This window comes from Cydia splendana, chromosome 3, assembly GCF_910591565.1.
Source record: "Cydia splendana chromosome 3, ilCydSple1.2, whole genome shotgun sequence".
NCBI lineage: Eukaryota > Metazoa > Arthropoda > Insecta > Lepidoptera > Tortricidae > Cydia > Cydia splendana.
This window is the reverse complement of record NC_085962.1, coordinates 17,536,803-17,560,403: the sequence shown is the minus strand read 5'-3', so window position 1 is coordinate 17,560,403 and position 23,601 is coordinate 17,536,803. Positions and strand designations below refer to the sequence as shown.

Here is a 23,601-nt window from a genome sequence, read left to right as displayed (position 1 = left end):
TACCCAAGATAGAGCTGATGCCGAACCCTGGCAGTACCTAGTGGAGCTCGGGTTTGGTGCAACATACATAGACACACGCTGTTTTGAATATCCGACTCGTCATGATGATCACTTGGTAGACCAATACCCAAGATAGCTGATGCTGAACCCTGACAATGCCTAATGGAGCTCGGGTCTTATACAACATAGGCACACGCTGTTTTGGTCATGCAACTCGTCTGGATGAGTACTTAGGAAAGTATTATAGTACCCAAGATAGAGCTGATGCTGAACTCTGGCTGTACCTAGTGGAACTTAGGTTTGGTGCAACACAGGCACACGCTGTTTTAGTCACTCGACGCGTCTTGATGAGCACTTGGAAAAGCAGTACCCAAGATATAGGTGATGCTGAACCTTGGCTGTACCTAGTGGAACTCGATCAGGTTTGATGCAACATAGACACACGCTGTTTTGGATATCCGATGCGTCATGATGAGCACTTGGGAGAGCAGTACCCAAGATAGAGCTGATGCTGAACCCTGGCAGTACCTAGTGGAACTCAGGTTTGTTGCGACATAGGTACACGCTGTTTTGGTCATCCGACTCGTCTTGATGAGCACTTAGGAGAGTAGTACCCAAGATAAAGCTGATGTTGAACCCTGGCTGTACCTAGTGGAACTGGGTGTGTTTGTTTATGTGCGGAGCAGCGTGATTACCGCCAGTAGGTGTCCAGACGGGACAGTGTTTCGCTCAATTGTGTGGAATAGACGCAAAAATAAATTCAAGGACATTGGCTCGCTGACCCAACATTATGTAGGAAAGCCAGTTGGCTTCCTTACAAAAAGTACTGGGCGACCGTGTACCGTGTAGGATGTAAGGGGCTATTCATAAATTACGTCATTTCAAATTAGGGGGGGGGGGGGTCTGGACATCGGATGACGGTAGCATGACGTAGGAGGAAACGGGGTCATTCGAAGCATGATTTTAGGGGGGAGGATGGTCAAAAATCGTCAAAAATGACGATATGAAATTTAATATTACGTGTGGATGATATTAGCAATTTGAATCTGTCGCCTGGACACGTTTTTAATGGACAAAGTAAAAGCTGTAACAGACAGGCGTACCGGACAGCAACTGGGGTCCGGTTAGTATATTTCTTTCTTGCTCTCACTTATAGCTGCGTTATTAAGTACCCACTCGATCAAACATGAAACAAGCCTCGTATTGGATCAAAATCGCGGTCCGGTACGTTTAGGTAGAAAAACTCCGCGAGCCCTTACAAAGCTCTGCTTTTTGCTAGTTTCTACTCTTTTTAGTCAGACTATAGCCGATTTTTTGAACGTGTAAACGATTGTACCTACTTATACAAATAATCTCCCTTAAGGTGGTTCTACTTGCTCGAATTTCATACAAACTTTCTTGTTAACTCACTACTATTCTGTAGGGTGTCTTCACTTGAATACGTAATGTTTGGGTAGTATATATATTTCTTACTGCGCCAAAGTAACAAAATACTAGAAATTGATTAATATTTTTAAGAAAAAAGCCTTTGAAAATAAGCAAAATTTTGCCCCATTGCTTGTTTGTGTGAGTGATGCTTATAGAATAGGTGTAATTCTAACATGGTGACTTCTTTGACAAGCAATGATTTTTAATTTATCAAAGGTGTAACAGATGGCATTTTAAAACCGGAACACAGGTTACCTGTGTATTTTGTTTTATCTTCACTCAATAGAGGGAGATAAATTTAATGCACAAAGCATGTTATGAGTATACTCATTTAAGGTGGTTCTACTTGCTCGAATTTCATACAAACTTTCTGATTAACTCACTACTATTCTGTAGGGTGTCTTCACTTGAATACGTAATGTTTGGGTAGTACAGTGGAAACTGGATAAGTGGAACCTGGGTTAGTGGAAAACCTCTTTAAGTGGACCCAAGTTCTCGGTTCCAGTCCCTTCGCAACGAATTACCTCTATAAGTGGAATTTTGGGACCTCTATAAGCGGAATCCATTTTTTCGAAAATTTCTTATTTTTACCTCTGTAACTGGAAGCAGCCGTCTCCGAAACCTCTATGAGTGGAATAGCTCGGCGTTATAAAATTTGTATTTTTAATAAACCGTCACAAGGAGGGTAGTTTGTTTCGTTAACTTTATGGTTCGTGTTTTAACTACGTACCTATTTTGTATGAGATCACACATCGTTCAGTTATTTTTGCATTAAAGTACAATCATACTGGTTTCTCTTGCATAAATAAATATTAGGAGTGATTTTGTTTTTGTAATTTTGAAAATTGTATACAAGTAGGTACTGTGGATTATTAACAGTATTGCTTTTTTTAAAGTCAGGATTACATACCTATTTTTGTTAATACATACATATCTACATACATATTTAATAAAAGATGATTATTTAAGTCTTGATCATACCATACGTGACCTCTATAAGCGACATTACTAGCATCCACAACCTCTGTTAGCGAGAGCCTCTGTAAGTGAGAAAACGTTTTATTTGAACCTGGTTTAGTGGAAAACTGGATAAATGGAAAACCTGGATAAGTGGAACTAAACAGCCGGTCCCTTGCGATTCCACTTATCCAGTTTCCACTGTATATATATTTCTTACTGCGCCAAAGTAACAAAATACTAGAAATTGATTAATATTTATAAGAAAAAGCCTTTGAAAATTAGTAAAATTTTGCCCCATTGCTTGTTTGTGTGAGTGATGCTTATAGTATAGGTGTAATTCTAACATGGCGACTTCTTTGACAAGCAATCATTTTTAATTTATCAAAGGTGTAACAGATGGCATTTTAAAACCGGAACACAGGTTACCTGTGTATTTTGTTTTATCTTCACTCAATAGAGGGAGATAAATTTAATGCACAAAGCATCTTATGAGTATACTCATTTAAGAGTCTCCTTTTTCTGATATAATTTCATTCCCAGATGTAATATAACTTATATTATATATTAAAATACATTTATATAACTATACATTTAATAGAATTAAAGGTCAGTCCAAACAATCATTCGCGTAACGGTCGTCCACCGAAAAGCCTTGTGAATTCTGTTTTCATCTCGGCAGAAATATAAATAAATGTTCTCTGGAAGCCTATATTTATTCTTACAATGATTTTTAAACTAAAGTAGCTATATTTTTCTCAAAAATATATATTGGGAGCAAAATGTCATCTTCTTGTAAATAAACAAGATTCTATATGATCTGCTTGCGCATAACAATAGTAGATTGTTAACCAAGGGATCATTTCTGCCGAAATCATCAATGATCACCTCGGCAGAAATGATGCCTTTAACCCGAGTTAAACACTTCGCATACAAGGAAAGTAAAATGCATGTGCTTTTTTTAAAATATGACTGAGTATAAATAGTTTTTTTCATATCTCATGCTCTGAAAGTGGGTCGTTGTTGTTCTAAAAGGTGCGCAGAAAGTGATACATTTATGCTCTAGCGCAGAAAAGTGGTGTACTCCTCTGCGTCCCCGTCCCACGAACAACTGGGTGGAAACAAAATGGAAAAATAGTGTCTTTATTTCCTCGCCTGGAACAAATGGTAATTGTTTAATGTTACCAATCCCACGTTGATCCTTTTTTTATAAAAAATGATGTAAGTAAATTGTTAAAAACAATTTATTCTTGATTTCTTTCGTTGAATTCTATTTACTCGATTTCATAAGACGGGAACCAAAAGGAATACACCAAAAATATTTTTTTAAACCTTACACTTGCGTAAATGAGCAAAGGCAGAATCTTATACAGCCACAGTTAAACGTTTGTACGATATTAAATTGGGTTTTAAAGTTATTTAGCACTATATTCATGAAAATAAAATAAAATACAAGATAAAAATTTCTTATATTATCAATTAAATTGTTATTTAATATTTAAAATACTTTTATTATGTTATTACGTGGTGCGGCGCACCAAGGTCGCGGTGCGGTCCGGTAGTCTGTTGCGGCTTATAGGACGAAAAAGTATAAAATTAAAAAGTAAGAGGCAATCCCGCTGATTTTCATACTTTAATGAACAAATCATTTTAAAATTACTGCAGTTTGTTAAAAAATGTGTGTTTTCGTAAATATTGCAATCTAAATGATCTTCGCTAGGGGTTATTAATCTTCACACATGTAAAGTCTCCGATTGCAAGTAAGTACTAAGGAAAAAAATCATGGCCGTAGGTCTATTAGTACTTCAATTACTGATTTTGCGAAATTGCCTTGTCTTGTTTGGTTTCCTCGCATTCGATATGAAAAGTAGAGTGTTTAACTCGGGTGAAAGGCACCATTTCCGTCTCGGACTATTGGCGCTCTCACTGCGTTCGAGCGCCAAACTACCTCGACAGAAATGGGTGCCTTTCAACCCTTGGTTAACAATCTACTATTATAGTATTTTTTTAGGATACTTTCAATTAACAATTTAGCCAAAAGTATCGTTATTTATGGAAAGGGGAGTCAAATATCAGAATGGAAATTATATGAAAAATCCATTTATACCCAAATTTCAATTGCTTATCGTAAAAAAAAATCGTACTTGGAATTGGAACCAAAAATGCTCTAGTGCAGAAACGTATCATTTTCTGCACAACTTTTAGAATAACAATGACCCTCTTTCAATGCATGAGAAATGAAAACGGATATTTCTTGTTTTCTTTGCAAGCATTTTTCTCTCAATAATTTAATCAATTTGCAGCATAGAAAATCGTCATAAATTTATAATCATAAATATCAAAATATAAAAGGACATACATTTTTAGAAGATTTCTAGTTATTCCCCGGGCGACGTTGCCAAATGGTTTGAAAAGGCAACATGCTCGCAACGTTCGGATGTCGGTAAGTCGACAATGAAAAATTCTATTTCAAACTTGATATTTTTGACAGTAATGGGTTACTTAAATAAGAAGGCATGTTTCGCCCGGATCTACTACGGTTAAATGCTCTAGTGGCTTCTAGCTATTGAGTATAAGTCTAAGTTGAACAGCGTTGCCGAGTTCAAATCACGAACAAAGACTGGATAATTTTTATTTTTATTTATTTATTTATTTATTTTTTTGCTTTTTATTACCTTATGCGACTGGCAAATATCAATGGACATTACAAAAAAAAATTTTTTTAATTGAAGAACAGATGATAATGATACGAAAAGTTTAGTAGGAAATACAATATGTAATATAAACAAAAAAATATATAAACTAAAATTAAAAACTACATAAAGCTAAAACTAACTACAACATAAACTAAAATTCAATAAATTCTAAATATGTATATTTATTTGACAACTTGAATTACAGAGGGGCAGTACCTACAGTGATCCCCACACTAGGTTTAGCATGTAACGTGGGGATCTAAGCGAAATACAAATTATTATTTCGTACATAAGTTCCGAAAAACTCATTGGTACGAGCCGGGGATTGAACCCGCGTCCTCCGGATTGAAAGTCGCACGCTCTTACCGCTAGACCACCAGCGCTTCTATGTGCAACCATATATAGGCAAATAAACGAGTTCGCATCCCATCATAATCACAATATTATATTGTGTTTAAAGAACACTATTCTGTTTTTTTCTGTTTCTCATTACTTCCCCAGAAATGTGACTCACACGCCAGCTTACTTAGTAGTGTTAGTACAGTCGCCATCAGATATATCGGAGCGTCCGAGGTGCTCAAAAATATCTGAACACGCACTCTAACGCCTTGACAATAGAGACGTGTTCAGATATTTGTGAGCGCCTTATCCGCCCCGATATATCTGATGGCGACTGTACTAAGCTAACATTAAAAGCGTTTTTGTAATTTTAGGTAAAATAATTTGCGTCATTTTCAATTGATAATAAGAATAAAAACATATAATCTATAAAAGTTTTTTTAAAATAATAAAAAAATAAAAAAATTAAGCACCGTCGGGATTTGAACCCAGATTCATTGATACTCTAGCTAAAATTTATTCAAAACAGATGTTGTGGGTGCCACAAGCACATGACAATCAACGTCTGAAAATACGTATCAGTTGGTTCTAAGTTACTTGTCAATGTCTCAAATAAGAATTAAAATTCTAAATTGTTCTTCCTAAAAACAAAATATTCATGCGCTGCACTGCGCCCTCTAGGTTACATTAGACACTGACTTTAGGTATGTGAGCGTGCGTGAATGCAAGATATTGCAATATTTTGCAGTTTTATTCTCTGATTATTTAGATTAGACACTGTTGAGTATAACATGTTTCGATTTGGACGTAATATTTTTTATTATTTTCGCCAATATCAACACATCTTATGAAACTGTTTATATTTTGGGAGAAACGGTGAAAATCCACAATTCGTGCACACTGACGCCATCTTTTGGCTGATAATCGGCATCCCATCCCTAGACATCCACCTTAGAAATGCGAAAAAACTGGCCGTATTAAAAAATAAAAAATAAAATGTATTGATTTCACTTACTTGTAGCAGTTGTTTGAGAATTTGTTGTAAGATGATAAAGTAATGAGTCCACCCCATGCCGGGCTAAGGGCGAAAAATATTTGCACGGCAGCGTCACCCCAAACCTGAAATATAGCCGTATTAATTATACATAGAGTTTTCTCACCATCATTATTAAAATTAGAAACAACTCAGTTCAAGAAATAAAAAGATTCATGGTCTTACGGCTCGGCCACGACTTTGCGCGACCGGCGACGGCGGCGGCGGCAACCATAGGTGAGAACGAAAGGTCCGAACGCTGTGTCTTGCCTAACCTATGGTTGCCGCCACCGCCGTCGCCAGTCGCGCAATGTCGTGGCCGAGCCGTTAAGTATATTGGAATGACTGCTTCCCCAAATGAGCACAGAGCAAGTGAAGTGCATTGTTAATAAAATTGAATTAAAATATGCCGAAACTTTAATGAAATTAGAAAATCGGTTTTCTTGTAATAAAACATATTCACAGACAAGACATTTGTTGTAACAAAACAGTTTATTTTTATGCTGGTCGTATTTTGCGGTTTTTGAACGTACCATAGAGGGTTTTTATTTATGATACTATGTAGATAAAATACAATACACGGTAGCCGCGAGGAATGCGAAATATTTTAATAGCTTATTCCTGACCATATTTAAAGTTAAAAATGTCATATAATTTATGCTGAATTCAGCTTGTTTTTTGAATATTTCCATTTTTGTTTTAACAATATTGTCGGTCAGGTTATGATCAAATATCAACACAACTCATTAAATAATCCTCTATGTATATAAAAAGCCCTTAGCATATACAAAATATTTATACATAGTTCGACACTTAAATTAATTTTACATACTTGAGCGTTTGCTAGTTGGCTAAAATCCGGTGTAAGGTAAAACAGAATTCCGGTCCCAGCGCCTGGCAATGTCACTCCGCGAAAGAACAAAATCACCAGCACAACGTACGGAAACAGTGCAGTGAAATACACGACCTGCAAATTTGAAAGACTTCAGGGAAAAATGTTTTTCATATCGTCGACTTTAATGCATGAATAACTATAATCGCGTACCTTTCACTATGGGCTCGCGACTCAAATAATAATGACTTCATTACGAAACGCTTTAGTGAACTATGATGAGTTTAAACAATTACGAGGACATCAAGAGGACAAAATCAAACGATAGAACAAAAGACATCAACGAGCTTTTTTTTAACTGAGAAAGATGGTCGTTGATGTCTTTTATTCTATCCTTTTATCTATTGAGATACTTACCCAATTTTGTTTAATTATTTAGCTTGTATAGTAAAAACGGATTGTATACGTATGACAATTTATTCATATTTCCCCCTTGTAAAACAAATAACTAATTAATAGGTATATTATATCAGTTAATTCGAAACATATCAAAGTAGCCCTTCTTTGTCTAACGCCCTAGTTACTCTAGTCTACAATACATTTAAATTTTTGGTTACCCTAGTCTACACATTTAAAATTTTCTGATACCTTTCCAGATGACTGCACACCTTTGCACAAGCAAAGGAAAACAATAAGCCAAGCAGCAAATAAGCACGCCGCCATGTCCAATCTTATGTGACCTATTTCTTCTATCCCCGATGAAAGCCCGAGCACCTTGTTACTGCAATAAAGGTACCTAATGAACTTGTTTAATCAGAAACTCAATTATATGCTACATCGTGCTATCTCCGCTTCGTGTCAAATTCTTGTCACATCGTTTACTTTGAAATATAAGCTGACTAATATTACAATTAAATATTATTTTTTTAATTTTTAACAAGCAGAAACGTCAGCGAACGATGCGATTAAGCTTAGAATAAAATTAAAAATGGAAAAATTACTGTCTTTCTTGTCTTGTCTTGTTTGCTGGCTTATCCAGAGGCCGTGAGTTCAAGGCTCAACCAAGACAGTAATTTTTCCACTTTTAAATTAATTCTAAGTTAAATATTTATGTTGATATTTAGTTTGCAGCTTCATTTTTGATATTATTGGTATATATAGCTATGTCTCTTTGCACCCTTTGAAGGGTGGTGTTATCGTTTCCTGCTTAATATTCGGATACGGCACTGACAGAAACACCCAAAAAGTTTACCCAAAATATAAAAAAAATGTGTTGCTGAATTTTGACGTAGACACACCAAAATTCAGTTAATGCTTTAAAAATATCCCACACAAGTTATGAGGACTGTAATCCAATCCGTTCTTCTCTTTGGAGGCTACGCTTGTCAATACAATACTAGCCCACATGACCCACATCTCACTAAATAGGTAAGTACTTATACTTATTTCATAAAAGTTCAAAATGTAATAATACATTTTGAAAATTGTGATTTTATTAGGTAGTACTTGGACGGTACTGTTTTATTTTTTATTTAAATTATTGTCATACCTCATACCTACTCTGAAAGTGACTCATTGTTTATCTATGGAATAGATTGAACGAAAGTGGTACGTAACTTATCGTTTCCAAATACAGTAGAGTCCGGTTAGTACGACTTCGCATATAACAACCAACCGCTTATAGCGCCGTAAGTATAGGCACATGTTTGGTTTTAGTATGAGCTACTATGAAAGTACAACCGTTTATTACGACTCCGCTTATAACGACCGACCGCTTTTAACGACGGAAATTGACATAAAGTCCGGTTACAACGACGAGCGACGTAGTTTTTACAAATTAATTGTTGGCACAGAATAAATAATAGTACTAGGTACAAAAGACTCACTCACTAATGGCTCCTCTTCACGTTGGGCCAACCCCAACGCCAACGCAAGAAATACAAACCCCGCAGGCGAGGAAGTTTAATTTACATGAAGTTCAAAGGCTAACAAGGAAGCGAGTGTTTATATTATTATAATACTAGCCCACGTTATCCATATTCCAGGTATTTTGAATTGTGTGAAATTACTTCATATACAATATCTTACCTAATAGTTACCAAGAAATACAAACCCCGCAGGCGAGGAAGTTTAATTTACATGAAGTTCAAAGGCTAACAAGGAAGCGAGTGTTTATATTATTATAATTCTAGCCCACGTTATCCATATTCCAGGTATTTTGAATTGTGTGAAATTACTTCGTACAATATACTTACCTAATAGTTAATTGTTAACCAAGGGATGAAAGGCACAAATGGGTGCTTTCATCCGAGTTAAACACTCTACTTTTTATTTCCAATACGAGGAAAATAAAATCCATGTGTAATGTGTATTGTGTATTATTTTACAAAACCTGAATAAGTAAGTACTAATTTATTGAGATTTGAGGTAACTTTCACTGAACAATTGTGTCATATAGAAGCAAAGTCAGCAACATCCAACAGGTAAACAGTGGATGTTGCTGACTTTTTGCTTCTATATGACACAATTAAGATACTTCACAGGAGAAATATCTGTTTTTTCCGATATAATAAAGTTTTTTTTTAATAATACAATGATGGTGGCAAACAGGAATACGGCCCGCCCGATGGTAAGTGGTAATCGTAGCCCATGGATGCCTGTGACGTCAGCAACAGTGATTTTACAATTCGTCGCACCTGTCACGTTGGTGAAACAGGGGCCAGGAGTTAAGTCAAAAGCTAGTAAACAGTAATCTCCTCCATAGTCCTCTCTAACTTTCAGGCAGTTTTATTAACTTCTTATTAGGGTTTGCACGACGGATCCGAAATGTATGAGAAGATCCGCGGATCCGGATCCAGATCCGGATAATTTCATACATTTCGGATCCGGATTGCAAACCCTACTTCTTATGGTATCAATGTGGAGTATAAATAGTCTACTATACATATATCCCAAAAACTTTAACGTTTACGTTTTTAAATACAGGGTGACCTTAGCCATTGGACAAACCCTGAAATCCCACATAGGGTTACTTCTCAGAAATGCTCTAACGGTAATTTCTTTTTAATTAGAACAAAAGATAAAACATTAAATTATCAAACAAAAGTTAATTCCAATAATCGACAACAAAAAGAAACATACTGTATTAATCATTGGCAGTGCTTTTGACAATTTGTTTGAAAATGTGCGGCAATGATGACATTTGTCAAAAGTCAGAATCTTATTAATGTCATAAATAAAAAAGATAATCAAAACGGTCGAAGAAAGTTTTAATTAATTTAATTTAATTTAATAATTTAATAATTTAATAATTTAATAATTTAATAATTTAATAATTTAATAATTTAATAATTTAATAATTTAATAATTTAATAATTTAATAATTTAATAATTTAATAATTTAATAATTAATAATTAATCTTATTTAAAGCTGCAACACGACTGATTAATTGACACGATTGTTCTCCCAGAAGGGGGTTCGTGGGGTATTTGACTTTGGTACGGTCGTATAGAGGGCGGTCTCGTGACCTCCAGAAAATTCCGACTTTTGGTCTACCGCTTCCGGTCAGAAAAATGTTCAACGGCCTGGCGTAACGGTGAAACCTAGGTGGGGGGTGCTCGACCAAATGTCATAGAGGGACCCTGGCAGTTTTTGACGCCGCCATTTTTTTTTCAAAATGGCCGACTTTTTTTTTTTAATTTTTTCAAGTTTGTCCTAGCGCGCTGAAATTTTGGTCACGGAATCTCGGGGTCCTCTAGATTCGTATGGGAAAAAAAAATTTCGAAAAAATCCAAGATGGCGGAAAAAATGGCCACTTTTATTTTGTATGGCAACTTTTAAACGGTGCGAGATAGGTGGGGGGTGCTCGACCGAATGTCATAGAGGGCCCCGAGACAAAACAAACTGCATTTAAAAATTTTCAAACGGGCCGACTTTTTTTTTTTAATTTTTTCAAGTTGGTCCGAGCGCGCTGAGATTTTGCATGGCGAGAGATAAAGGCCTCTAGATTCCTATGAAAAAAAAAATTTGGAAAAAATGCAAGATGGCGGAAATAATGGTCATTTTAATTTTGTATGGCAACTTTTAAACGGTGCGAGATGGGTGGGGGGTGCTCGACCAAATGTCATAGAGGGCCCCGAGACAAAACAAACTGCATTTAAAAATTTTCAAAATGGCCGACTTTTTTTTTTTTTTTTTTTCAAGTTGGTCCGAGCGCGCTGAGATTTGGCATGCGGCGAGCCTGGGGGCCCAAGATTACCATGTGAAAAAAAAATTTTGGAAAAGTCTAAAACGGCGCGGGCACGGGCAAATGTCAAATTTCCAAGTAGGTTAAGCGAGCCCGAAGGGCGAGCTTCAGGCCGGGAGGCCGAAGGCCGACCCCGCGGAGGGCCGTCAGGCCCGGAGCTTCACCCCGAATGTCCAAACGTGCCCCACTCCCAGTAATTTTGGGCGAGGCCGAAGGCCGAGCTGCGGGAATGACGAACAAAGCAAAATCCTATACAAAAAGTGTGTTAAGCGAGCCCGAAGGGCGAGCTTCAGGCCGGGAGGCCGAAGGCCGACCCCGGCGGAGGGCCGAAGGCCCGGAGCCTCCACCCCGACTCCCAAAACGCGAGGCCGAAGGCCGAGCTGCGTGAATGCAGTTCCCCCAAGCGTTCTACAAAGTAAACTGTCTTGATAAGCGACGCCGGCGGGCCGAAGGCCCGACGGCGAAGCGTCGAGGCTCGCGAAGGCCGAAGGCCGAGCTCCGCGTAGGGCCGAAGGCCCGAAGCGTCACACGAGAGGGGGAAGTTGGAGCTTAAACACGACCCAATAGGAAAAGTGTCTTAGACAAGCGAAACGAGCGAGTGAGCTTGTCAAGACACTTTTACTATTGGGTCGTGTTTAAGCTCCAACTTCCCGCTTGAGCCCCGAAGCAAAACCAACCCTCCCAAGTGTTTTAATAAGCGAAGCGGCGGGCCGAAGGCCCGACGCTGAGCTTCGAAACCCAGCGAAGGCCGAAGGCCGAGCTCCGCGTAGGGCCGAAGGCCCGGAGCGTCCCTTATGTTTTCCCAAGCACGCGAGGCCGAAGGCCGAGCTGCGGGAATGAAGTGCTCCCACGCGGACCTTTTCTTTCTAGGACAAATAAAACTTCATTTCTTTTTCTCTTTGGAAAACAAAACTATAGCACAAATAACAACACCAACAACAGCACCAACAACATTACCAAAAACAACAGCACAAACAACAGTACCAACAACAAACAACACGCGCACCGCGGGGCCCTCGGGCCCCGCGCACAGGGCAAAATCTAGTTAATCTTATTTAAAGCTGCAACACGACTGATTAATTGACACGATTGTTCTCCCAGAAGGGGGTTCGTGGGGTATTTGACTTTGGTACGGTCGTATAGAGGGCGGTCTCGTGACCTCCAGAAAATTCCGACTTTTGGTCTACCGCTTCCGGTCAGAAAAATGTTCAACGGCCTGGCGTAACGGTGAAACCTAGGTGGGGGGTGCTCGACCAAATGTCATAGAGGGACCCTGGCAGTTTTTGACGCCGCCATTTTTTTTTTCAAAATGGCCAACTTTTTTTTTTAATTTTTTCAAGTTTGTCCTAGCGCGCTGAAATTTTGGTCACGGAATCTCGGGGTCCTCTAGATTCGTATGGGAAAAAAAATTTTCGAAAAAATCCAAGATGGCGGAAAAAATGGCCACTTTTATTTTGTATGGCAACTTTTAAACGGTGCGAGATAGGTGGGGGGTGCTCGACCGAATGTCATAGAGGGCCCCGAGACAAAACAAACTGCATTTAAAAAATTTCAAAATGTCTGACTTTTTTTTTTTTAATTTTTCAAGTTGGTCCGAGCGCGCTGAGATTTTGCATGGCGAGAGATAGAGGCCTCTAGATTCATATGAAAAAAAAAATTTTTGGAAAAAATCCAGGATGGCGGAAATAATGGTCATTTTAATTTTGTATGGCAACTTTTAAACGGTGCGTGATAGGTGGGGGGTGCTCGACCAAATGTCATAGAGGGCCCCGAGAGAAATAAAACTGCATTTAAAATTTTTCAAAATGGCCGACTTTTTTTTTTTTTTTTTCAAGTTGGTCCGAGCACGCTGTGATTTGGCATGCGGCGAGCCTGGGGGCCCAAGATTACCATGTGAAAAAAAATTTTTGGAAAAGTCCAAAACGGCGCGGGCACGGGCAATAGTCAAATTTCCAAGTAGGTTAAGCGAGCCCGAAGGGCGAGCTTCAGGCCGGGAGGCCGAAGGCCGACCCCGCGGAGGGCCGTCAGGCCCGGAGCTTCACCCCGAATGTCCAAGCGTGCCCCACCCCCAGTAATTTTGGGCGAGGCCGAAGGCCGAGCTGCGGGAATGACGAACAAAGCAAAATCCTATACAAAAAGTGTGTTAAGCGAGCCCGAAGGGCGAGCTTCAGGCCGGGAGGCCGAAGGCCGACCCCGGCGGAGGGCCGAAGGCCCGGAGCCGCCACCCCCACTCCCAAAACGCGAGGCCGAAGGCCGAGCTGCGTAAATGCAGTTCCTCCAAGCGGTCTACAAAGTCAACTGTCTTGATAAGCGAAGCCGGCGGGCCGAAGGCCCGACGGCGAAGCGTCGAGGCTCGCGAAGGCCGAAGGCCGAGCTCCGCGTAGGGCCGAAGGCCCGAAGCGTCACACGAGAGGGGGAAGTTGGAGCTTAAACACGACCCAATAGGAAAAGTGTCTTAGACAAGCGAAACGGCGGGCCGAAGGCCGAAGGCCGTAGGCCCGACGTGAGGTTGTCAAGACACTTTTACTATTGGGTCGTGTTTAAGCTCCAACTTCCCGCTTACCCCCCAAAGCAAAACCAACCCTCCAAGTGTTTTAATAAGCGAAGCGGCGGGCCGAAGGCCCGACGCTGAGCTTCGGAACCCAGCGAAGGCCGAAGGCCGAGCTCCGCGTAGGGCCGAAGGCCCGGAGCGTCCCTTTAGATTTCCCATGCACGCGAGGCCGAAGGCCGAGCTGCGGGAATGAAGTGCTCGCACGCGGATCTTTCCGTCCTAACAAAAGTAGAAATTCATTTCTCTTTCCCTTTGGAAAACAAAACTACGGCACCAACAACAGCACAAACAACAGCACCAACAACAACAACACATAAACAACAATACCAACAATAGCACAAACAACAACACGCGCACCGCGGGGCCCTCGGGCCCCGCGCACAGGGCAAAATCTAGAGGGCCCCGAGACAAAACAAACTGCATTTAAAAAATTTCAAAATGTCTGACTTTTTTTTTTTTAATTTTTCAAGTTGGTCCGAGCGCGCTGAGATTTTGCATGGCGAGAGATAGAGGCCTCTAGATTCATATGAAAAAAAAAATTTTTGGAAAAAATCCAGGATGGCGGAAATAATGGTCATTTTAATTTTGTATGGCAACTTTTAAACGGTGCGTGATAGGTGGGGGGTGCTCGACCAAATGTCATAGAGGGCCCCGAGAGAAATAAAACTGCATTTAAAATTTTTCAAAATGGCCGACTTTTTTTTTTTTTTTTTCAAGTTGGTCCGAGCACGCTGTGATTTGGCATGCGGCGAGCCTGGGGGCCCAAGATTACCATGTGAAAAAAAATTTTTGGAAAAGTCCAAAACGGCGCGGGCACGGGCAATAGTCAAATTTCCAAGTAGGTTAAGCGAGCCCGAAGGGCGAGCTTCAGGCCGGGAGGCCGAAGGCCGACCCCGCGGAGGGCCGTCAGGCCCGGAGCTTCACCCCGAATGTCCAAGCGTGCCCCACCCCCAGTAATTTTGGGCGAGGCCGAAGGCCGAGCTGCGGGAATGACGAACAAAGCAAAATCCTATACAAAAAGTGTGTTAAGCGAGCCCGAAGGGCGAGCTTCAGGCCGGGAGGCCGAAGGCCGACCCCGGCGGAGGGCCGAAGGCCCGGAGCCTCCACCCCGACTCCCAAAACGCGAGGCCGAAGGCCGAGCTGCGTGAATGCAGATCCCCCAAGCGTTCTACAAAGTAAACTGTCTTGATAAGCGAAGCCGGCGGGCCGAAGGCCCGACGGCGAAGCGTCGAGGCTCGCGAAGGCCGAAGGCCGAGCTCCGCGTAGGGCCGAAGGCCCGAAGCGTCACACGAGAGGGGGAAGTTGGAGCTTAAACACGACCCAATAGGAAAAGTGTCTTAGACAAGCGAAACGGCGGGCCGAAGGCCGAAGGCCGTAGGCCCGTCGTGAGCTTGTCAAGACACTTTTACTATTGGGTCGTGTTTAAGCTCCAACTTCCCGCTTGAGCCCCGAAGCAAAACCAACCCTCCCAAGTGTTTTAATAAGCGAAGCGGCGGGCCGAAGGCCCGACGCTGAGCTTCGAAACCCAGCGAAGGCCGAAGGCCGAGCTCCGCGTAGGGCCGAAGGCCCGGAGCGTCCCTTATGTTTTCCCAAGCACGCGAGGCCGAAGGCCGAGCTGCGGGAATGAAGTGCTCCCACGCGGACCTTTTCTTTCTAGGACAAATAAAACTTCATTTCTTTTTCTCTTTGGAAAACAAAACTATAGCACAAATAACAACACCAACAACAGCACCAACAACATTACCAAAAACAACAGCACAAACAACAGTACCAACAACAAACAACACGCGCACCGCGGGGCCCTCGGGCCCCGCGCACAGGGCAAAATCTAGTTAATCTTATTTAAAGCTGCAACACGACTGATTAATTGACACGATTGTTCTCCCAGAAGGGGGTTCGTGGGGTATTTGACTTTGGTACGGTCGTATAGAGGGCGGTCTCGTGACCTCCAGAAAATTCCGACTTTTGGTCTACCGCTTCCGGTCAGAAAAATGTTCAACGGCCTGGCGTAACGGTGAAACCTAGGTGGGGGGTGCTCGACCAAATGTCATAGAGGGACCCTGGCAGTTTTTGACGCCGCCATTTTTTTTTTCAAAATGGCCAACTTTTTTTTTTAATTTTTTCAAGTTTGTCCTAGCGCGCTGAAATTTTGGTCACGGAATCTCGGGGTCCTCTAGATTCGTATGGGAAAAAAAATTTTCGAAAAAATCCAAGATGGCGGAAAAAATGGCCACTTTTATTTTGTATGGCAACTTTTAAACGGTGCGAGATAGGTGGGGGGTGCTCGACCGAATGTCATAGAGGACCCCGAGACAAAACAAACTGCATTTAAAAAATTTCAAAATGTCTGACTTTTTTTTTTTTAATTTTTCAAGTTGGTCCGAGCGCGCTGAGATTTTGCATGGCGAGAGATAGAGGCCTCTAGATTCATATGAAAAAAAAAATTTTTGGAAAAAATCCAGGATGGCGGAAATAATGGTCATTTTAATTTTGTATGGCAACTTTTAAACGGTGCGTGATAGGTGGGGGGTGCTCGACCAAATGTCATAGAGGGCCCCGAGAGAAATAAAACTGCATTTAAAATTTTTCAAAATGGCCGACTTTTTTTTTTTTTTTTTCAAGTTGGTCCGAGCACGCTGTGATTTGGCATGCGGCGAGCCTGGGGGCCCAAGATTACCATGTGAAAAAAAATTTTTGGAAAAGTCCAAAACGGCGCGGGCACGGGCAATAGTCAAATTTCCAAGTAGGTTAAGCGAGCCCGAAGGGCGAGCTTCAGGCCGGGAGGCCGAAGGCCGACCCCGCGGAGGGCCGTCAGGCCCGGAGCTTCACCCCGAATGTCCAAGCGTGCCCCACCCCCAGTAATTTTGGGCGAGGCCGAAGGCCGAGCTGCGGGAATGACGAACAAAGCAAAATCCTATACAAAAAGTGTGTTAAGCGAGCCCGAAGGGCGAGCTTCAGGCCGGGAGGCCGAAGGCCGACCCCGGCGGAGGGCCGAAGGCCCGGAGCCGCCACCCCCACTCCCAAAACGCGAGGCCGAAGGCCGAGCTGCGTAAATGCAGTTCCTCCAAGCGGTCTACAAAGTCAACTGTCTTGATAAGCGAAGCCGGCGGGCCGAAGGCCCGACGGCGAAGCGTCGAGGCTCGCGAAGGCCGAAGGCCGAGCTCCGCGTAGGGCCGAAGGCCCGAAGCGTCACACGAGAGGGGGAAGTTGGAGCTTAAACACGACCCAATAGGAAAAGTGTCTTAGACAAGCGAAACGGCGGGCCGAAGGCCGAAGGCCGTAGGCCCGACGTGAGGTTGTCAAGACACTTTTACTATTGGGTCGTGTTTAAGCTCCAACTTCCCGCTTACCCCCCAAAGCAAAACCAACCCTCCAAGTGTTTTAATAAGCGAAGCGGCGGGCCGAAGGCCCGACGCTGAGCTTCGGAACCCAGCGAAGGCCGAAGGCCGAGCTCCGCGTAGGGCCGAAGGCCCGGAGCGTCCCTTTAGATTTCCCATGCACGCGAGGCCGAAGGCCGAGCTGCGGGAATGAAGTGCTCGCACGCGGATCTTTCCGTCCTAACAAAAGTAGAAATTCATTTCTCTTTCCCTTTGGAAAACAAAACTACGGCACCAACAACAGCACAAACAACAGCACCAACAACAACAACACATAAACAACAATACCAACAATAGCACAAACAACAACACGCGCACCGCGGGGCCCTCGGGCCCCGCGCACAGGGCAAAATCTAGTTAATCTTATTTAAAGCTGCAACACGACTGATTAATTGACATGATTGTTCTCCCAGAAGGAGGTTCGTGGGGTATTAGACTTTGGTACGGTCGTATAGAGGGCGGTCTCGTGACTTCAGAAAATTCCGACTTTTGGCCTACCGCTTCCGGTCAGAAAAATGTTCGACGGCCCGGCCAAACGGTGGGAGGTAGGTGGGGGGTGCTCGACCAAATGTCATAGAGGGACCCTGGCAGTGTTTGACGCCGCCATTTTTTTTCAAAATGGCTGACTTTTTTTTTTAATTTTTTCAAGTTTGTCCTAGCGCGCTGAAATTTTGGTCACGGAATCTCGGGGTCCTCTAGATTCGTATGGGAAAAAAATTTCGAAAAAATCCAAGATGGCGGAAAAAATGGTCATTTTAATTTTGTATGGCAACTTTTAAACGGTGCGAGGTAGGTGGGGGGTGCTCGACCAAATGTCATAGAGGGCCCCGAAACAAATCAAACTGCATTTAAAAAATTTCAAAATGGCCGACTTTTTTTTTTAATTTTTCAAGTTGGTCCGAGTGCGCTGAGATTTGGCATGCGGCGAGCTAGGGGGCCCAGCATTACCATGTAAAAAATTTTTTTGGAAAAATCCAAAATGGCGGGCGACAAGGGCAAAATTCAAATTTCCAAGTAGGTTAAGCGAGCCCGAAGGGCGAGCTTCAGGCCGAGCTGCGTGAATGCAGTTCCCCCAAGCGTTCTACAAAGTCAACTGTCTTGATAAGCGAAGCCGGCGGGCCGAAGGCCCGACGGCGAAGCGTCGAGGCTCGCGAAGGCCGAAGGCCGAGCTCCGCGTAGGGCCGAAGGCCCGAAGCGTCACACGAGAGGGGGAAGTTGGCCTACGGCCTTCGGCCTTCGGCCCGCCGTTTCGCTTGTCTAAGACACTTTTCCTATTGGGTCGTGTTTAAGCTCCAACTTCCCGCTTAAGCCCCGAAGCAAAACCAACCCTCCCAACTGTTTTAATAAGCGAAGCGGCGGGCCGAAGGCCCGACGCTGAGCTTCGAAACCCAGTGAAGGACGAAGGCCGAGCTCCGCGTAGGGCCGAAGGCCCGGAGCGTCCCTTACGAGTTCCCAAGCACGCGAGGCCAGGCCGAGCTGCGGGAATGTAGTGCTTTCACGCGGATCTTTTCGTCCTAGCAAAAGTACAACTTTATTTCTTTTTCCCTTTGGAAAACAAACTACTACTACTACTACTACAACAAAAACAACAGCACCAACAACAAACTACAAGAAGACCGCGGGGCCCTCGGGCCCCGCGCACAGGGCAAAATCTAGTCATACTATTTATTACCTCAGGAGCTACTAACACATACAGGTTGCTCCAAAGTAAAAAAATCGTAATTTGTTATGATACTTTGTATACTGGTTCTAAATACCATTGACGTGTAAAATTGTATTGATTTTATGAATAAATTGTGACGTCCTACGGGTAAAGGTACCTTATGGCGCTTGGCGCTTACGCTATTATTAACGCCGCTCCAATATTATTGCGGCGCTATGCGACGTAAGCGCCAGCCGCCATAAGGTACCTTTTGCCGTGGAACGTCACAATTATTGAATATTGAATATAAATACCCTAATGCATGGACACCCTGTATATCAACTTGAAAGAAAATGTTCAATATTTCTTTATAGTGCGACTCCTTAGCTCGATTTAGTATGGAGGTAGAGTCTGGCTAATAAAAGATGAACCTGCAAAAATGCGGTCCTGGTCTGACCCATCCTAAATCCTGTCCCATCCGGCAGAAAGCACGAAACTTGGCATGCAAACTTCAAACTTCAACATTTATTCAGCAAATAGGCCGCAAGGGCACTATTACACGCCGCTAAAGAAATTTTCACTTCAAAAAGTTTTGAGATGTAATGTGAAACCAAGTCGGTTATTTTAATCAGTGCCAGGGGGTGTTAAAACAGTATCAATAAGATATCTTTAATTTGTAATTTTTAGCGAGTTTTAGCGGTGGGCAAAGTAATCCGGTGATTTGGCATCCATACCAACATTGCCCACCACCAAAAACGGATTAGGGTTGTCACTTTCATCTAATTTACCCAACTTCGCATGTAAAATAAGGTTATGTTTGTACACTAAAGTAAGTTTATAAATATATACTGTATTTAATTTGTCTTATTATCCTTTACTTAGATGTTTTATCCCGTTAACTAATGAAAAACACAGCAAAAATCATATTTTTGGCCATTAAACTATTGTAACAGATTTTCTCAAAAGTGACAACCCTAGCCTTTGTAAAATGCTTAGGCGAGCCTTATATGGAAATGAGCAAAAACGGGTAGGCAACATTGCCCAGCAAATTTATTTAAAAGTTTTTACACTTATCGCTAAGTTATTAACAGGGAATGGTAGGATTGCCCAAAACCAGTGATCCTTAGACATCATCATCATACGAGCTGTATTTGAATACCAAATTGACGTGGGCAATGTTGGCGAAAACTCCGGATATCTTTGCCCACCCTCTAAAACGCAAAAAAATGGGTAAAACACGATAAAAATATTTTTTCTTCAAATAAACTGATGCGTTTGATCACAATGGACGTGCTGAGCAAAAAAAGTAATTACGATTTGTTTTTTTTTTTGAGAAATCGTGTTTTTTTTTAAATGCGGGCAAAGTTGGTGATAATGACCGGTACCTTCTCTTCGAAGGCCGCAAAAATATATGACATGCTCTTATGGTTCTACAAATAAGATCGTGTCAGATATTTTTGCGGCCTTCGTTGTGTGTTGTGTAACATAAATTGCAGGTGACTGTATATTAGGAATAATTATTTTATTTAGTTTCAACGAAAGTTTCAAGTTTAGTACGAAAATACTTCAGATATACAATATGCACAAAATGTAGACCTAATCGAAATAAAACATTGCTTTTTATAGTAAATTTTTTTTTTAAACATTCGATACATAGGTGTACATAACAATAACCAGGCCACAGCGGTATTGGCCTGTAAGCTTTATCTCGGTCTCCAAAGCCGCAAAAACTCGCTAGTACTTCGTGCTGGTCTAGCCGTTATTTTTTCTTGAAGATTTTCAGAAAACAGCACGTACACGCATTTGACGACCGGTCTGGCCTAGTGGGTAGTGACCCTGCCTGTGAAGCCGATGGTCCTGGGTTCGAATCCCAGTAAGGGCATTTATTTGTGTGATGACACAGATATTTGTTCCTGAGTCATGGTTGTTTTCTATGTATTTAAGTATTTATATATTATATATATCGTTGTCTGAGTACCCTCAACACAAGCCTTCTTGAGCTTACTGGGGGACTTGGTCAATCTGTGTAAGAATGTCCTATAATATTTATTTATTTATTTATTTATACATATAGACGGAACGAACGGCATAATCATAATCATTTATTCGTCGCAATCCATGGTATTACAGATCTAGGTACAAGACTTTCAGGTATTACTTATACGAATTACATAACGCTTCCTGTTAATAGGCAATATTTTAAGATAAAAGTTCTATAATATATTACAAGATTACAATTGTCATCAAAATTAATTGACGTACAGAAGTCAAATACGTTTTTAAAATGACGCAAAATGAAAATTAATCCCAATCAGTAAAGGATGAGTCTTTAAACTTTTTTCATTTTAAGCGAGTTTTGATTTGAAGGAACATAATACTTAAATTCGACTGTAATCGTATTGTTTTAAGATAGTTTACTGAGGTTTTCAACCATTATGACCCGTAAATAACAGCAAATCAAATTTAAAGGAGACGCGAGCTGATATTTATGTACCCTATTTTTTGAAATACAATTTATCTACTGGTATACTTTCTCGTGTGCGTATATGATTTAATGTCAAATCAAGCTGTCATTTTTATTTGAAGAATTATACGTGTGCTCCGGTGCAGCCCCAGCGGGCATCTGACTTGAAGAAGAATTTTGAGTGATGTCGTCAATGAATGGAAATTGTTCGAAGGTTTACATTTGAGATTGAATTTCTGTGTTGTCTTTGTGAGTAAAAATATAAATCTTGAATTGTCTAGCTTTCAAAATCACACAATAATTCAATTACTGTCAAAGACAAAATTGTTTTGCTTCTTTCTCAAACGGAACTCCATATTTTGATATTTTGATACTTTTAGTGTCGATTTGTAGAGAATAACAGCAAATTAAAAATATAATGGCATGAAGAGTCGGTACACGGTTTCTTCGTGAACAAATTTACGTGTAATAATAATTATTATAATATAATATATATTATAGTGGTTTTCCGGGTCAAGGTCCGGGTCCGAGTCCGGGTCCGAGTCTGAGTCCGAGTCCGGGTCCGAATCCGTGTCCTAGTCCGTGTCAGGGTCCGAGTCCGAGTCCGGTTCCGAGTCCGGGTCCGAGTCCGAGTCCGGGTCCTAGTCCGAGTCCGTGTCCGAGTCCGAGTCCGGGTCCGAGTTCGATTCCAAGTCCGGGTCCGAGTCCGGGTCCGAACCGGATCCGGGTATGAGTCCGGTTCTGGGTCCGAGTCCGGGTCGCAGTCCAAGTCAAAATCGAAATTAGAAATCACCAAACGTGTACTATGCGTCGTTGAAGAGTTTTGTTCTGGTCATCATCAGCAGTTCCACTTCATCAAATGCGACAGTTTTTAATGTAAATGCTTGATTTTATGATGAAAATACAAAAAAAATCTATACTTATGCCTTTAATATTTGAGGAGTTCCCTCGATTCCTTATGGATCCCATCATTAGAACTCGAGCTTGACAAAAATGTGGCTTTAAAACTTGACTTGCTTAACAAACATAACGAAGAGGAAAAATCGCCAAACGTGAACTATGCGTGGTTGAAGAGTTCTGTTCTGGTCATCATCAGCAGTTCCACTTCATCAAATGCGCCAGTTTTTAATGAAAATCCTTGATTTTCTGATGAAAATACAAAAATGTCTATACGCATGCCTTTAAGATTTGAGGAGTTCCCTCGATTCCTCATGGATCCCATCATCAGAACTCGAGCTTGACAAAAATGTGGCTTAAAAACTTGACTTGCTTAACAAACATAACGAAGACGAGAAATCGCCAAACGTGAACTATGCGTCGTTGAAGAGTTCCGTTCTGATCATCATCAGCAGTTGCACTTCATCAAATGTCACTTTTTTGAATGTGTATGCTTAATTTGATGATAAAAACCCAAAAATCACTATATGTATGCGTTTAAAATTTGAGGAGTTCCTTCGATTCCTCATGGATCCCATCATCAGAACTGGGTTTTGACAAAAACGGAACCAATCTGTATGCATATACATACAATCAAAAAACTAATTTTCAAAATCGGTCCAGGAATGACGGAGATGAGTAACAAACATAAAAAAAATAAAAAATAAAAAAAACATACAACCGAATTGATAACCTCCTTCTTTGAGATTTGAAAGTCGGTTAACAAACTAATATTAGCCCAAAATCTAAAATAAATGAAGTACCGATCACATAAAAAGTAAAAAATTAAATTAAGTAAATAAAAACAGGAAGGTATCATAAAATGTTAATGAAGAGAAATTGTAAGAGATGGTATTATGCCAACCAACAACTGCAAAGTTTTTTAACATCGGTTTGTGGCAAATACTGTTTAGTTTATCTTTATTTTAAAACGAAAAATGTCAACTTGCATGTTTTCTCCACTGTACACAGAATAAGTAATGATGTTACTATATCTCATATGTTCAGAATATTACTTGAATAAACTTATTATCCTATATAAAATGTGTGTTTTTATATTTCTAAACCCAGTTTCTAAGTAGATTGCACATACATTATA

General features: G+C 41.2%; 1 protein-coding gene across 1 annotated transcript in view; it reads right to left on the bottom strand.

Moving 5' to 3' along the window:
• LOC134806679 (sodium- and chloride-dependent glycine transporter 1-like) overlaps positions 1–23,601 on the bottom strand; it is a 59,643-nt gene that overhangs the window by 5,484 nt on the left and 30,558 nt on the right. The window contains exons 6-8 of the mRNA XM_063780006.1: positions 7,934–8,066; positions 7,286–7,420; positions 6,436–6,539 (exon numbers count right to left, since the gene is read on the bottom strand). Coding sequence (XP_063636076.1) covers positions 6,436–6,539; positions 7,286–7,420; positions 7,934–8,066 — 372 coding nt within the window. The remainder of the gene's footprint in view (positions 1–6,435; positions 6,540–7,285; positions 7,421–7,933; positions 8,067–23,601) is intronic.